Genomic DNA, 17,214 nt, shown 5'->3' with positions numbered 1-17,214 from the left:
AAATCTATTAAAATGTTATATAATGTTAAATATAAAATATACATTAATTAATTAAAGCATTAAATATTAAACATTAAATATTACAAATATTTGACGTATGACTGTGTGCAGGTATGTGCCTCATTAAATAAATGTTAACCACAGACATTATTTTACCTATAAATCAAAAGCCGCTATTTTTGGGGCAAATAATCCGTCTGGGTTGGCCTGCAAATATCAACAAGACTGAAGTGCTCTATAACAAAACCTGGAGCAAATGCTGCAACACTTCCCAAGCACAGGATACCATGATACAACTCTGGAATGATGACCGGAAAGCCCAGAATCACTTATGCATCATTTCCATTTCAAACAAAATTTTACCTTCATTTCAGCAGCCCTGGTTGGTGTACAGGGATAAATAAGGAGAATCTCTTGCAGTGAGAGGAACAAAGGTTAGGTTGGTTTCAATCAAAGCCTTGCTTTTCATTTCTGAAATGAAAAGAACAAAGGACCGAAACAGTGGAGGGACACTGCAGCTCATTAGACCACAGCTTAATCAGTTCTCTAAAAAGCTTTGAAAGCACAGCGGAGCATCTGGGCTGCCAATGCCCTTCCTTTTTCCTGCCTACACTGATTCATTATTTTCTCTTTTCAGGCAGATCTCGGTACCCCAATCTTGTGCCAAGCCCAAACACTCGCACAAAGCCTCACAGTTCCTTCCGCGAGACCTTCAGCTTGTGATAACCACACTGAAAAATCGAAATACAGTTTAAGGATCCTTAAAGCACAAAGAAGTGGATGGCGACCTCACAGAATCGATAGTGTTGTTATGGTGTGGCCATGGAAACAGACTCGCTCTCAGACTGTATAGTTCATCTGCCTCTGTTTGTTTCAGAATGGCTTTAATTCTATTTGGGATTAAATGATTGGTCTTTGAGTTAATTCAATTGATTAATAATTCAGAGGAGGTGTAATTTAGTGTTTCCTCTGTTCAGATCCGACTTGCCGCTCATTACTGGGCAAATTACACATGCGAAGAGATAGGGAAAATGAAGGAAAAGTCATTTGCATAATTACTGCTAATAAACACGTTGCACACTGCAGATGTGTGAAATGATTAGCACACACTATCTGCAAATCAAAGAAACACATGCTATTTGCCACTTCCATCAGATGTGACATTCATCAATACAAGTCCCTTCTTTCAATCCTTTGGAATCTATCATCCATCTTTCCATCTACCTACCTACCCACTGTACCTACCTATTAATTTTTTTTTTATTCAAAAGGTTGAAATTCAAATTTAAAAGGCATTCTCAATTCGAGTCTGAATGGCTGACCACCCTGCTCAACTAAAATCTGGTGTAGAAACAATTTTCACTCAGAATTTGCTAGTAAATTTCACAAACAATTACAAAGGAAAGTCAAGTAACACACTGAATTAAACAAGTAGAAAAACTGAAATAGTATTTTCTTGTAAAACAAACTCTAATAATCTTTGGGAGTTTTTTTACAACTCATTACAAAATCATTATTTACAGTGTATTTAACATGGAACGTTGTCTTAAAAATGCAGTGGTCTAGGTGAAAAATAGAGAGAAACACAACAGAATGGCTGAAGTTGTTCATCTGTGTGTCTACAAAGAACAAAATAAAAAATAAAAAATGACACATATATTCAATAAATAGTGAAATATCATTAGCTAAAAGTATTTTATTGCAAAAAACCATTATTGCAGTAAATATTCATATTCATCACTCCCAAAAAACTTGTGAGTTGTGGATTATTCATAATAGCAGGTACATCGCTCATAGCAGGCGATTTGAAATCCGTCACCTCCGGGGGGTGGGGGGGCTGTGGATTTGTTACACAGCTGGTGCTTTGCAGCTGTGCTTTAAAAGGATGAATTTAGAGACACAACGTTTTTGATGCCACAAAGCTTATTTTCATGTACAAATATCCAATTATACTGTTAATATATGTGTCTGTGTGTGTTTTAAGTTGTTTGGTGTCAGTCAAATTAAATTTGAGATGATAAAAATCAAAATTAAAAAAATGTTTACTTAATTAATATTTAATTTCACTATATATTTTTGTCCTGTTTTTTTTTTCTGTCATTTCCCTAGACTCATTAGCATCCCCTTGCAATCCAGTACAAATTGCACAGCCACAGAAATCCTTGAAAAGTTGAGCCTCTAAATTCTTTAAATCACTGTGACTAAAAATATTAAAGGTGCAGTATGTAATATTAACAGTGGTTGAAATGGGTATGGCAGTCAACATTCAAAATATTGGAGAGGGTTGATTCTCCCGCCCCCTCCTCAGACTCCTCCTCCACCTCTGGCTGTAGCATTGATTTTCTGAGAAACAAGTAAGTGAACTTAGCATGTTTCCTAATTCTCTGCACACATTGTGCAGTGACTTTAGCACAGTCAAAAAAATGACACAGCACCTTTAAAGCTAGTTTGCCTCCCTAATCAACTAGTCAGTTGGTGAACGACTATTCAACCCTCTTCCAGACCCATTGCTAACATGCACATTACTGTGTCTGCATGTAGAACAATAAAACAGCTGTGTGCACTGACTTGTACTTAAATCCAACTGCCTGCTAGGACAAATCTGAAGTGCCTGTTTGTGTAGCTATGCATCAGTTCACGGCATCTCTCTTCTGTACAAAAGTCTTCGGCTTGTCGTTAACATGACCTTCTGTTGTATCTGGCTGGTAGTCACCTTGTTGCATCTCCAGAGAAAACAAACACTTTGATCAAGTTATTGCCTTCTGTGAGTAGAGCTCAAGCCTCCCACGCATCGCTGTACTGCAGGGTGGCTGGCGGAGAGCACTGCAACAATGTTGTGAGCTTGGCTCTTTTTTTTTTTTTTGTAATACCTCTTTGTTGCATGTACTGTACGCCTGCTATCTGCTCACTGCTGGTTGACTCGGGCACCTCGGCTGAAGTCCATCTCTTCCCACCCACACCTTTTTTCCTGCCTCTCCAGCACTTTTCAAACTTTTCCTAGAGCACAATGTATGCTCAACCCCTCATCCATATGGAATCAACGTTCTTGGCTTTGCTGCTGTGAAACAGTGATTTCAGCAAAGCATCTTCTGCTGAAATGAGATACGGGATGAGAAAAAGAACATAGGGCAGGAATGAAAAAAAAAATCTGCGTGAGAGGCACTGCAGTGGTCGGTATGGGAGCTTCAGCTGTGTGTGGGGGGTATTACGGGTGAGCTGCTAGGCTGATTGTGGATCCGTTCTGGGAAAAGTAGGAGTTATGGAACTGGGAGAAGGTCACCTCCCTCTCAATCATAAGTGGAGGAAACATGGCACAGAGCCTGATTTGGGTTTTTTCAAAGTACAATAAAAGCAAGACAGTTCACTCGGTGGCCATCTTGAAAATGCCCTGGGGCAGCTGTTTCTATGTAGGCATGCAAGTATAGTTTCTATCTACTCTCTAAAAATGTTAGTCTATATTGCATGTTAATAAATCAGCAATAAAATGTAACCAATGGTATTGGACATTTAAAATGATCATGCAAAAAAAAAACTAAAGCACATGCACATTCACCTCATAAAAGGTGACTGACTTTCTAAACTAAAATGCTCATAATGATCCATATTGAGTCGCCGTGATAAGTAAGGCATGTTCCTGGATGAACATATTTTGTTGATCCTGGAAAAACATTCCGGTCCACAAACATCCTATCCCTACCCCTAAATCTAACCCAAACCATAAGTTATTCCTAAAATCAAAGGGAAATGATAGATGAATAACACTGATGTAGAAGCACCTAACCTTGGTTGTAAGGCTAAACTTGACATAAACTTTAAACTTGTCCCTCAAATCTGATTGGTTGATTGGAATGTTGTTCCAGGATCAACAAAAATGTTGATCTAGGAACATGTTGTACTTGGTAAAATCAAGTTCATCCATATTGAGCATACAGATAGACTATATAACTAGTTTAACTAATATTTTTACGAGAATCCACTTTCCTACTAGACTGTACAGCCATTTTACACTTAACAGACATATGTTAGTAAATCAAGGTGAAGGAAAAAAAATATGAGATGGAGATGAAAACTGCTTTCACGTTCTCTCGCAATTGTTTTGCGTTATGCCAAGAAACTTGCTTGCAAAGAGCTCAAAATGTTTTGCAAGGAAGTTTTCTGCAAGTGAACGCAAAACATTTGCGAGAGAACGCAAAAGCATTTACTTTTTATTTTTCCTCCCATCTCATTTTTTCTCCACCACCATGTCCCTTTAGGGGCTCCATAGTTATCAGCCATTTAAACAACAACAATCTCCATCAGTCATGAAAAAGCTATAATGAGCATTACAGTTTCTCACGTGAATTCCTCTATAGTGGTCCTTTATGTTTCTGGCTCTCTGTTCTACATGCGCTCTTTTCCATCTCTTTCACCCAACTTGCAGTGCCTCATACAGCACTCCTCGCATTCTTTAGTTCAAGGCCACTGGAATTCTCTAAAATCTTTTTTCTAACTTATTACTAAGGTAACTCACGGCACTGGCAAGCAGGAAAGAAAAGGAGGTGATGGAATCGTGACTGTGTGTACTTCTGTGTGTTTGTTTTTTGTGCGTTCCTGTGTGAGCGAGAGTATGACTATGCCGTGCGAGGGGGAGAGGGGAGAGCGAGAAAACGAGTGCACAGCATGCATGCAGTGGTGCTGGTGATCTGTATCGTACATTTGTAAAAATATCTCTAGTTTGTTTCAGTGTTAGTGAGAGGAAATATAACAAGGGAACTTGATTTGAGGACTGTTGTAAACATTGCATCCTCTCATCTTTTCAAACACGTACCATGACTGCGTGAAGTGATTCTTTTTATCACAGTGGGCATCCAGGCTTATACAATGTAAAACATCTCCAGTCCAAATTACTTTGAATGAAAGATTCAAAAGCCCACTGCGAGCTACATTACTCTGACCATATCTGACAAACAAAATATAGAAAAAGACCAACATTCGAGGCACATTACCTTCTCAGCCATGATTCATAAAAAACAGGAATTGCCACCTAAGACAGCATTTCCTAATAAGCGGTAAATTATTATTTAATTCTATCACCTGACCATCTGCTGTTGCAAACAAGATGCATGTGGATATACCAGACTTAACACGTTTACAAAATAGCAAAAACAGAATGGAAATATAAAGATTAAGTTTGCCATTGCTCATTGAAGCATTTGAGAGTTAGCTTACATGAGGGTGTCAATGTTTTGCTTGAAACCAAAGTTGTGTGCCAAATAAGGCAGCAAACAGGAAACAGAATTGCAATTGAAATTTGAATGTACAGAATTAAATGGTTTGAAATTCAATTAAATTCATTTGGCTATAATTACTACAGAAGCAAATTTGATCAAGACAAACTTTAAAGGTGCCATCGAATTGAAAATTTAATTTACCTTGGCATTGTTGAATAACAAGAGTTTAGTACATGGAAATGACATACAGTGAGTCTCAAACTCCATTGTTTCTTCCTTCTTATATAAATCTCATTTGTTTAAAAGACGAACAGGCGAATCTCAACATAACACCGACACAATTAGACATTTAAAGGGGCCGCAGCATGAATCGGCGCATTTCTAGTTATGCCTCAAAATAGGCAGTTAAAAAAATTAATTAAAAAAAATCTATGGGGTATTTTGAGCTGCAACTTCACAGACACATTCAGGGGACACCTTAGACTTATATTACATCTTGTAAAAAACATTCGATGGCACCTTTAAATGTTGGTTGGCTGAATGGATGTACATTTTCCCCAACCCTATATTAAAGACATTTTGATTGGAGAAAGGGGGGGAAAAATGAAGAAACACGTGGAATATTCCCTAAAAAATAATTCATTTCTCACCCAACAACATAATGGTATAAAAATAGTAAAATATAGAAGTAAAATTATTTAAAACTCACCCTATGACCACTTAATTGGAATATTGTGATAAAAGAAACTAACTTATGTTTTTTTTTTTTTCAATCACTAAAATTTGAGTTTAATATTTTATCCAATATTTTAAGACATAATGTGGATGTGAAAATATACTTGAAAATAGAAATGACCCAAGTCAGAGAGATTTCTATCTGAGGCCATCCTAGAGATCACATCCCAAGCGGTGAAACCTCGGGCTCCATTTCATTTGATTGATTGAACAATTCTCCTGTGCAGGGGTGAAATAAGGGTGTTAAAAAATGCATCTGAATCCAACAGCTGTTGACAAAGTGATCTTGTATTCTACCATTTACTCAAAACGGCTCCCACACCTCTAAAATGTAGGCCAATTAATCACATCTAAAACACAGCAGGGATTTTCCTCTTTTAGATTTTTCCTCTTTTAGGTAACATAAAGGGATCTCTTGAGAGCAAAAATACAGATATATCAATAATGTCTAGCTGTCTTAGTCAATTGACAAACAAGAAGCACTTTCTGCACAACAGCAGTACCTAATTGCACATGACAAGGGCATATTTCTCGTTATCGACAACACCATGTACCTTTGACTTGGGATTCTGAGTATGCATGTTATCACTACAAATTACGTCTGCAGAAAAATGACATATGCTTGAATTATGAGGGCAAATGCACAGGGCCGTCTACATTTAAACCAGCTTTAATGAGCACAGACTCTGACAGCTTGATTACACCCCTGTGGTTTTGAATAATGATATTCTCTGGAAAGCCATCTCTAACCAAACAAGCTGATAGACCTTGGATGAGCGCATCAATTCAGAGGCTTTCTGGAACAGCCAGAGCGTTTCTCTGAAAAGAAATTCTCGAGGTTAGGGATCAATACAAATGATTGCGAAATCAGTGAGAATGTACAAATGTGTGATTTAGTTTGCATTAAAGTCACCTTGAATTCAAAATGGACAAATCTTTTTTGAATATTGTATTGCTTATTATAAATGATTTATTCATGCACAGTTTTTTGGGGTTTTTTAATTCATGTGCCTTCGTAATCTTTAATCGGAATTACTTTGTCTACCTCTTGCAACAACATCTCTTCTCTTCTCTGATGATGTGTCTACTGACTCAGGGCGGGGCAACCTGTCACTCACATGACATCACAGCAATAGCAAACCACAAGCATCCAATCAATTCCCAATGGACAAACCAAGTCCCGACCTATATTTTTCCTCATTCGAGAAGTCGTTCCCTCAGATATATGTCACAATAAGGTAAGTAAAGCTATTACACATAAGGGCTTTTCACACTGCGCTTAACGCCTGGTTATCGACATTCTAAACACCACTTTTAACCCTGGGTAAAGGAACATTTCAAATTTGTAATTCAGATGCGGGACCACTTTTTACTCAGGGTTATGAAACCACTTTTGCGGTGCTAACTTGTACAGCGTGAAATGATGCAATGTTAGAATGTTACGACTAGATGTTTAGCAACCAACAACCAATCATGTGCCTTATTTTCACACGCCTTGGGCAGTCATGGAAACACTGTGCAATGTCTCGTTTTCCTATCATTTTTCCTGTTGACAATTGGACAGTCATTCTTAGCTTTATAGTTTGAAAAGTTAATTCAGAAAAAAACTTGATCTTACAGTCAGCGACGAGGATGCACAATGCTAGAGCATTTATGTAAACAGGTCACGTGCTGTGTTTGTCCAGTCAGTAGCACTGACACCACAAATATGCAAATAAAAGACTTAAACCTGGAGTTTAGGAATGTGCAGTGTGAAACGGCAGTTTATGAATACCCAGGATTAACTTTTAACCCTGGGTATAGTATGAGCGTGAAACGTGAATAAAGATAACCCAGAATTCCATTTTCCCAGGGTTTAGAATGACCCAGGGTTAACTATTTCAAGTGTGAAAAGCTCAATAGTTTATCTACAAGCTCATGTTCACCTGCCTCCACTTTTGAGTGCAACGCCCACATTAAAAGAAAAAAAAACAACACAAATGATTCCTTTTTCGATAATCCGTAATATGGAAGAAAATATCCGTCACTACTTCAGTTTCATCGCAACTTGTAACAAGGACATACTTTACATATGAGAATGGCACTGATAAGTGTTTCCGCTTGGCACATCTCTCTGGTGTTGGATCAGAAATGGGAAAAAGGCTAAAGAACGCTACTGAAATTCTGTTAAATCTATTTCAAAAGTGGCTTGTGACAGTAATCTGGATAGCAAGGGGGCAGCAGGAAAGGAAGTGTGAAATTAAGATTGTAGAAAGCAATGCAAAAATCCTTCCTGAAGCTCAGTAATCTGACACATTCAACAACAATAACAAAAGAACAATTAGTTCCATCATTTCTGTTGGCAAGAATTTGGAAGATTAGGATATTGGAGGATGAAGTGCAATATGTAATTCTTCCTCCCTCAGTGTTTGCCTTTAGGGGGGGAATGCTTGAAAATGTGTTTATGCAGGTATGATTTATTCAATAGTGGCCAAGAGCATCTGCCAGGTGTTATGGAAAGACCAGTAATATCAAAGGAGAACATGCACATTAATATTTGTTTGTTCGCACACCGAAAAGTGTGCCGGCGGGCTGAAAACGGCAGTCAGCACTCAAAGTGACACAGAAACCAGCAGGTGACAGGTACAAAGCTTATGGAAATCATTACGAAAGACACAACAAACAGAACAAAACTTTTCACGCTTATTAAATGTTTGACAAAGGAATACAACATATGTATAAACGCACCTTTTGCAACTCTAACATCTGACAGCATCCTATAATAAAGCCAAGCCACAAATAAAAATACGAGGACACCCAAAAAAAAAAAAAACATTCCCAAATTGATGGCAGGCAGAATCCTACCATGTGTGTGCCACAGTAAATCGCCTCTGTTTGTGGATGTTGTTGTTGAGAAGCATCCGTCGGAGGAGGCGCGGGGAGTTCCGTGGCGACAGCCGGGGTGAAATGGAGGAGGGTGAGCGGCGGTGCCCCCGGGGTCGCTCCTGCTGCAGGAGGTTCTCCCGCAGGATCTTCACCAGGTCCTCGTTCAGCCCGACATGCTTGGGCATGGGCGGCACTGCCAGCGTGTCCTGGTGGCCCACGGCCGCTTGCTGGGCCATCCTCACGCTTCGCCCTTCCTTCTCCCGCTGCTGGGGGCAAAAACAAAAAAATGTCCACTAATCCAGCGGTAAACTCCCCAGGGCAGGGGAGCACAAGGGTGAGCGAACGAACTCTAGGCGTCTCTGCGGACCCCACACAGGCTGCTCGCCAAACAAACGAGTGACTGGAATTAATCTGCGAAAAGCAGGAGAGCGGAAGATTGCGCGCTCCTGTCAGGACAACTGCCGAGCTGTGATGGTGCGCTTGTGAGAGAGAAGAGGAGCGAGAGAGAGAGAGAGAGAGGATGGGAGGGAGGGAGGAGAGACAGAGCAAGCTGTCGATCTGCAGCGCTTCACTAACTGCTGACTGCAAGCCACCACTTCACTAAAGAGCCATTCAAATTGTGTGTGTGAGTGTGAAGGGTATGGAGTAAGCGGCCACTGCTGCCAAGAAGCAACTTTTCTCTTTTTTTCCCCTCTCCCTATGTTCTTCATCTGTGTAAATCCCACTCATTTACGACAAGGATATGTGCATTAATGTGTGTGTGTTTCCAAAGAATATAGCCTGTGTATTTGCTCATCCTTTGATCACTGAGCAGCTGCTCTAAATATGATTTTATTGTGTAGACTTTGTGCTGCCAAAAATTTCACAAGAAAAGCCTCACGAGGTAAGGATACACAAAGATTAATGAATCCTGACAGGAGCCGGCTATAAATATTGCTTATAATCATCACAGCATGATTATTTTAATAACACCTAGCTGAAGGAATGAAAAAAGTCTCTATAATATCTCAGTCATTTCTCCTAGAAAACAATGAAACAGAGAGCAAACTGAGACTTTCACTGAAAGTGACAGTTAACCCAAAAATTTAAATTCTGCATTCATTTTGTTCCAAACCTTTCTTCTGTGGAATGTAAAAAAAAAGATATTTTGGGCAATGTCTCAGTAGTTCTTTTATCTATAGAAATGGAAGTCAGAGGGCTCCAATGTTTTTTGGTTCCCAAAGTTCTTAAAAATATCATTTTGTTTTCTGCAGAAGTCTTGGAATGACTATCCAAAAACGACAATTATTTATTTACCAATCTCCTATTTCTATGCGTTCTTGCATTTTTTCCCAAACACAGAAACACATTGCTTGGGTCAACAGCACTTCTCTGCCTGTCCATTTTACCTTCACTCACCTGAACTAGTGATACCATCATTAACCCCTATTGAGGTCTAGTCATTTAACAGATGCTGTTACCCAAAGCAATTTGAAGTGCACTTCTAACAGGGAGAATCTTCACTGTAGAAACATGATGTTACTGTAAGTGTTTTGCTTAAGGGCACAATGGTAATTCAATGGGTGATTCAAACCTTTTCAGTTTGCAGTCTATAGATCTTTAATTACTACATCACACCACCCCCTGCTGACTGCAACAGACTGTCATTGGTTTCAAAAAACAAACAAGAACCACATCACTAATAACTGATAACAAGTCTGTGCGGGACATTAAGATAACCTTCTGGGCCTTTTGAGAAGAGAAGTGCTTAGCATTGTAATGTTTCATTAGTTTACATCTGTCTGTCTGTGCACACTGTCAGCTTGCCAGCTGTTATCAGAGAAAGATTTTTTCACCTTTACTTTACTCAGTTTAAAGAACATTGTTTAAAAGCAAGAGACCATTTAATAACAAAAAATATATATATATATATATATATATATATATATATATATATATATATCTTTAGACCTATAATATATTAAATAAGCAACTAGGCAGATTGTCCAAGCTATTCTTTTCCATACAATAAAAATGCTCCAAAAAAGAACAAAAATCACCACAGTTTTCTACATTGATCATAGTAAGGAATGTTTCTTGAGCAACAAATCAGCATATTACACTATAAAAAATGCTGGGTTAAAAATCGACAAACCCAGCGGTTGGGTTAAATCTTTTTCCAACTTGCTGGGCAGTTTTATTTAACCCAACTATTGTTTGAAAATTACAATATGGCTGGCTAAGAATGAAGCCGAAATCAGACACATAATTACTAAAAGAATCAATAATAATCACAAGGTGAACATTTATTAATAAGCAATTTAATAAGTGTTTATTGTTTAAAGCTGCAGTCTGCCATTTTTCGTCTTTGTCGCCATCTCTGTTTGAAACCTGCGATTGCAATCATATGCGGAATAGTTATCGTTATGTGCGTTGTGCATCGGCACGACTCTTCAGTGAAAGAATCTAATGTTTGCTGTCAGTCACCACACCGGTGTGGATGCTGTATATCAGAATCACAGATTCTACATCTTTAAAGTATGCCCAAAATAAGAATTTTCACTGGAAAATATCAGCTGAACAAGTAGTAAGTAACATTTCTGCCACTTTTGTTCTGACCAACTGAGGAAAAAAGTATAAGGCCTACAATAAATCGCGCTGCCAATGATGATTAAATCTAACGATCGCTTAGCTCGGATCACGCCAAACCGTGCAAATTATTATTACTGTTATACTTTGCGTGACTATCCCTGCGTTTCAATCAGCTCCCTAGGTCATGAATCAGTATATCATGTAAATGAATGTGGCCGATTCCCTGATCAGTGCCCTGACTACTGAACTAGGGGCCGATCATTCAGCCGATCTCCGGGTCTGGCGGTACCACTTTTAGCATAGCTTAGCATAGTTCATTGAACTATGCTAAAATAACCAAAGAGTTTCGATATTTTTCCTATTTAAAACTTGACTCTTCTGTAGTTGAAAATGAAAAGTTGCGTAATATCATTGCGCCTGTTGCACCCATGGTATGGCAGCAAAGTTCCTTGATTAATACGCTGGAATGAGAATATAGTTCCTAGCCATATCGGCCTAGAAAATCGCAACTTTTCATTTTCCGTTGGTCTTAGTACACGATGTAACTACAGAAGAGTCAAGTTTTAAATAGGAAAAATATCAAAACTCTTTGGTCATTTTTGAGCAAGATGCTAACGGTCTAATCAGATTCAATGAAATGCTAAGCTATGCCAAAAGTGGTACAGACAGACCCGGAGATCGCTGAATGGATTCGAAAATGGTAAAACTCGACTGTTTAACTCTAGGGGAGTGGGAAAATGAGCCTATTTTCAAAAAAAGTGGAGTGATCCCTTAAACATATCAATTAATGTTAATTGCCAACATCCATTGGGTTTCCTTTTAAGCAAGCAATACAGTCATTTTAAACAATAGTTGAGTTAAATAAAACTACCTAGCATGTAACCCAACCGATGGGTTAAAACAACCCAATCGCTGGGTTTGTCCATTTTCAACCCAGCTTGGGTTGTTTTTAACCCAGCATTTGTAGAATAATTTCTGAAGCATCATGTGACACTGAAGACTGGAGTAATGATGCTGAAAATTGAATTTGCCATCAAAGGAATAAATTGCATTTTAAAACATTAAAACAGAAAACAGCTATTATAATTTGGAATAATATTTCATAATATTACTATTTACTGCACCCCATAATTTTGAATGGCAGAGGGGTTTGTAAAATGTCACGAAAATCATTGTCTCACAAAAAAATCAATGTGTTCAGTTAACCCAATGCCAAAAAAAAGATGTTCATAGATCTTACTTATTGTGGAGTACAGAAAAAAAAAAAACTTGAATTTTAAAAGCCAACAGGAAACACTCAAAGCATTACAGCCAATTGCAGTCTAAAGTGAGTAAGCATGCACTTAAGAACAGTCTTCATAAAATCATCTCCATGTTATGCGAGCACTTCAAACTGCCCCCCAGCTGAAAACTGCGCTTCACTTCCCTAAGAGTGACTAACCATGCCTGCACCACAGGAGAAACACCTTACCAGGCAGATCTTGGAGAATTAACACCCAAGAAGACAGACAAATAGCTAAATGGACAGGAGATTGGTGACTGTGCAGAACCTGCAATTTGGTAAATGTGAGTAGTTCATTGTGAACAGAACCAAAGAAATCTGATGTCAAATCAGATGTGCTCATCTTTCTGCATAGGACAGACCATCTAAAACTATGTATAAACATACAGAATTTGTACTGCAAAATTCTCCAAGAAACATAGTAACATAATGTTAAGGCAATTCATTTGTTCAGTCTTACCAGATATATCAACATCTTCAGTGCCTTAAGTGGTGGTCTGTGGAAATACCACATTGGAGGTAATGTTAATATTTAATCAATTCTTTTTCTTGTTAAGAATTATTAATGTGACTTCAGATCAGTAATATAAGTTGTGCTCCAATTGAATTTCTTGATATCATGAAATCGTTATCATGAAGTTATTAAAGGGTTAGTTCACCCAAAAATGAAAATTCTGTCATTAATTACTCACCCTCATGTTGTTCTACACCCATAAGACCTTCATTCATCTTCAGAACACAAATTAAGATACTTTTGAGAAAATCCGATGGCTCAGTGAGGCCTGCATCACCAGCAAAAACACTCCCTTTTTCAATGCCCAGAAAGCTACTAAAAACATCTTTAAAACAGTTCATGTGAGTTCAGTGGTTCAACTTTAATATTATAAAACAACGAGAATACTTTTTGTGCACCAAAAATAACAAAACCTCTGATACGATAAAGATACGTTAAGCTTCGAAGCTTCATGAAGCAGTGTTTTGAAATTGCCCATCACTAGATATTGTGGAATAAAGTCGCTATTTTGTTATTTTTGCCACACAAAAAGTATTCTCGATGCTTTATAATATTAAAGTTGAACCACTGAACTCACATGAACTGTTTTAAATATGTTTTAGTAGCTTTCTGGGCATTGAAAAAGGGAGTGTTATTACTGGCGATGCAGGCCTTACTGCGTCATCGGATTTTATCAGAAATATCTTAATTTGTGTTCAGAAGATGAACGAAGGTCTTACGGGTGTGGAACGACATGAGGGTGAGTAATAAATGACTGAATTTTCATTTTTGGGTGAACTAACCCTTTAAAGTGTGTGCTTGTCCATCGATGCGTTTGTGAGGTGTTGGTTCCTGGCCTCACCGTGCCCCGTCTGGAAGCTGCCTCTGGATTTCAGCTCATTACTTCAAGGACACATGACATAGACTCTCACCAGCTCTGATTCTGGGCTGTCAATCTCTCATCTAGTATACATTCCACAGAAAAGGAGCGTAAAACATCTGGCAAGATATTTGATTTCTGCTTGCTTTTACTGGGTTCAAAAATGTCACTATACATAAATTCATAAATTGAGATTTATAGAGAGGATGGATATAGAGATTTTATGATTTTAACAACTGATTTGATACCTCTCTCACCTTTTCTCCTTTTTTTTTCAGACCATCAGTATGCACATTCAGCATCAGGCCACCTCAATGTGTGCATGTTCTTTGGGTTGTGTCATAGTGACTGGTAGAAAACTGCATTGTGTGTTCGCTTCCCCCTCCCCACTTCTCCCTGCATGACGTCTGTGTGTGTTTCTCCACTGTTACCCTTGGCAACATGGATGGAGAGAGACAAGTGTGTGTGGTAAGAATTGACTCAGAGCTAGAGATTTAACGGAGGAATGAAAGACTAATCCGCAGAATGCAGCTCCAAACCCAGTGCTGATGATATGTATACATGAACGCCTCATACAAACATGAACCTCACAAAACCAGTCGAAAAATGTGATATATTTTCAATATTTCTATATTTTACCGAAAATCAAAAGAAAAAAACGTGTTTTCAAAATATGTAATATAAGTCTAAGGTGTCCCCTGAATGTGTCTGTGAAGTTTCAGCTCAAAATACCCCATAGATTTTTTTTAATTCATTTTTTTAACTGCCTATTTTGGGTCATCATTAAATATGCGCCGATTCAGGCTGCGGCCCCTTTAAATTCTCGTGCTCCCAGCCCCCCGAGCTCGCGCTTGCCTTAAACAGCATAAACAAAGTTCACACAGCTAATATAACCCTCAAAATGGATCTTTACTAAGTGTTCGTCATGCAACATGTCTAATCGCGTAAGTATGGTATTTATTTGGATGTTAACATTTGATTCTGAATGAGTTTGATAGTGCTCCTTGGCTAAAGCTAACATTACACACTGTTGAAGAGATTTATAAAGAATGAAGTTGTGTAATGCCTTGAACATGAGCTGGCATATGCAAATTATTAATTATATTAATTATGTTGAGATTCACCTGTTCTTTGGAGGTCTTTTAAAAACAAATGAGATTTACATAAGAAGGAGGAAACAATGGAGTTTGAGACTCACTGTATGTCATTTCCATGTACTGAACTCTTGTTATTCAACTATGCCAAGGTAAATTCAATTTTTAATTCTAGGGCACCTTTAATGTTTTGTTTTTTTCCCATCGTGACAATTTTATTCTTAATTTCAAATTCTTATTCTTTTTCTTATTTTCATTACTGTGATGCAAAGCAAATAATTAATAATACTGATAATATAATAACAACAATAATTTTATACTACTAATAATAATCATTTTAAAAGTATTACTAAATAAAATATTGTTATACCATCATGATTATTATTAATATATTGATTTAAATGTATATTTTATTAATAATGTAAACAAAATATTAGTAATTTAATAAAGTATTATTCATACCTATATATAATTAAACCAATATAATAACAATAATAATAATAATAATAATAATATAATAATTTATATTTTATTCAGAATATTTTATATATAATTATAATTATTTGTTAAGTTTTAACCTATAATGATAGTATTTTTTTTACACTGCTCATTGTGTGATAAAAAAATATGATGATTTTTTTTTTAAATATTGTATTTCATTATTAAGAATTATATTGAAAATCAAAAGTAAACAAAAAAAAAAAAATCCTCAAACCAAACTGGCTCCTAATTACTATATTTTATTGCAGTTTCATTAGACTTGAATCTAATGAAATCACTATTGGGAATAATTTCAAAATTATATCAACATAAGTAATACTTCTGGATGCATCATGTAATTTGGGAGGAAAAGGTGCTTAAAATAGCAAAAACACACTTAATTTCTTATTTTATGCTAAAATTTATCCTAAAAATGTGGGTGAACATGATTTCACCAAGTACAAAATGTTCCAAGTACAAAACAACATTCCAATCAACCAGTCAGATTTGAGGGACAAGTTTACAGTTTATGTCAAGTTTAGGCTTACAACCATGATTAGGTGCTTCTATATCAGTGTTACTCACCTATCATTTCACTCTGATTTTAGAGATAACTTATGGGTAAGGATTAGGTTTAGGGGTAGTGATAGGGCTAAGACAAAATTTTCAGACAGGAATGTTGTTCCAGGTTCAACAAAATATGTTGATCCAGGAAAATGTCTTGCTTGGCAAAATCACGGTGACCAAAAATGTGATCTTGATATTTATTCCTCTAGCCCCAACCATACCAAGTAGAATACTTAGAAATATATTCCTAGCTCAAAATGCATAGACAGTCATGAATATATTGAACATCCATAAATGCAAAGTGTCTGTGTCATTGTGTGAAAAGTTGATGAGGCTGCACGACCTCTATGGCCATTTAGCAGTTCATTCGTACTGACTAACTAACTGCCTTCCAGCTGATAAGGGAGAACTCTGTTCCAGAGCACTTTGTGTGAATCATAGCTGTGGCACCCTTCAAACAACGGTATAAAAAGACCCTTTTTAAAGTCTGACATGCTGAGAGAACGGTGGTATAAAAAGGATGTCCTCAAACACTTCCAATCAAAAGTGATGAAGTGACATAACTTTTCACAAACATTGTGATTTTATCATTATTGCAGCAAGGCTGTCATACACTTGTGTTGTCAGCACTTTGAAAATCAAGGTATAAAAATCATTAGCTAAAATTAGATTGCACTGTTGTGCATTGGCAAGTGTTTCATTTGATAAATGGAGCAACTTTAGATCCTAAAATAAACTAACTTGTCCACTTATTTTAGAAACAGTGAGAACAAAGTAACTGCACATCTGTATATGGACCAAAATAAAATGAAAAGAACTATCTACTTAAAGGAACAGTTCCTCCAAAAATTCAAATTCTGTATGTCATTAGGAGCTTAACAGATGTGGTCTGTTTCATATTAATGACATGTTTCATTTTGGGGTGAACTATTCCTTTAAGCATGCATGAAACTCTAATCTGCATATTTCAATGGTTTATACTGCACGCACTTAACAAACAGCATTAGAAAACTTGAGTTACATGGACAGAACATCTA

General features: G+C 37.2%; 1 protein-coding gene across 3 annotated transcripts in view; it reads right to left on the bottom strand.

The window, feature by feature from the left end:
* pde4d (phosphodiesterase 4D, cAMP-specific) overlaps positions 1–17,214 on the bottom strand; it is a 133,031-nt gene that overhangs the window by 92,236 nt on the left and 23,581 nt on the right. The window contains exon 1 of one of the 3 annotated variants that reach the window (XM_067394625.1): positions 8,790–8,860. The exons of the other annotated variants lie outside the window; for them this stretch is intronic. Within the exon in view, the coding sequence (XP_067250726.1) occupies positions 8,790–8,845 (56 nt within the window). The 5' untranslated portion in view covers positions 8,846–8,860. Of the gene's footprint in view, positions 1–8,789; positions 8,861–17,214 lie in introns of those variants that run through there. 3 annotated transcript variants of the gene reach the window in all.

Source organism: Chanodichthys erythropterus, chromosome 9, assembly GCF_024489055.1.
Source record: "Chanodichthys erythropterus isolate Z2021 chromosome 9, ASM2448905v1, whole genome shotgun sequence".
NCBI classification, from domain to species: Eukaryota; Metazoa; Chordata; class Actinopteri; order Cypriniformes; family Xenocyprididae; genus Chanodichthys; species Chanodichthys erythropterus.
The sequence above is the reverse complement of the archived record's forward strand: the minus strand, read 5'-3'. Positions and strand labels throughout refer to the sequence as shown.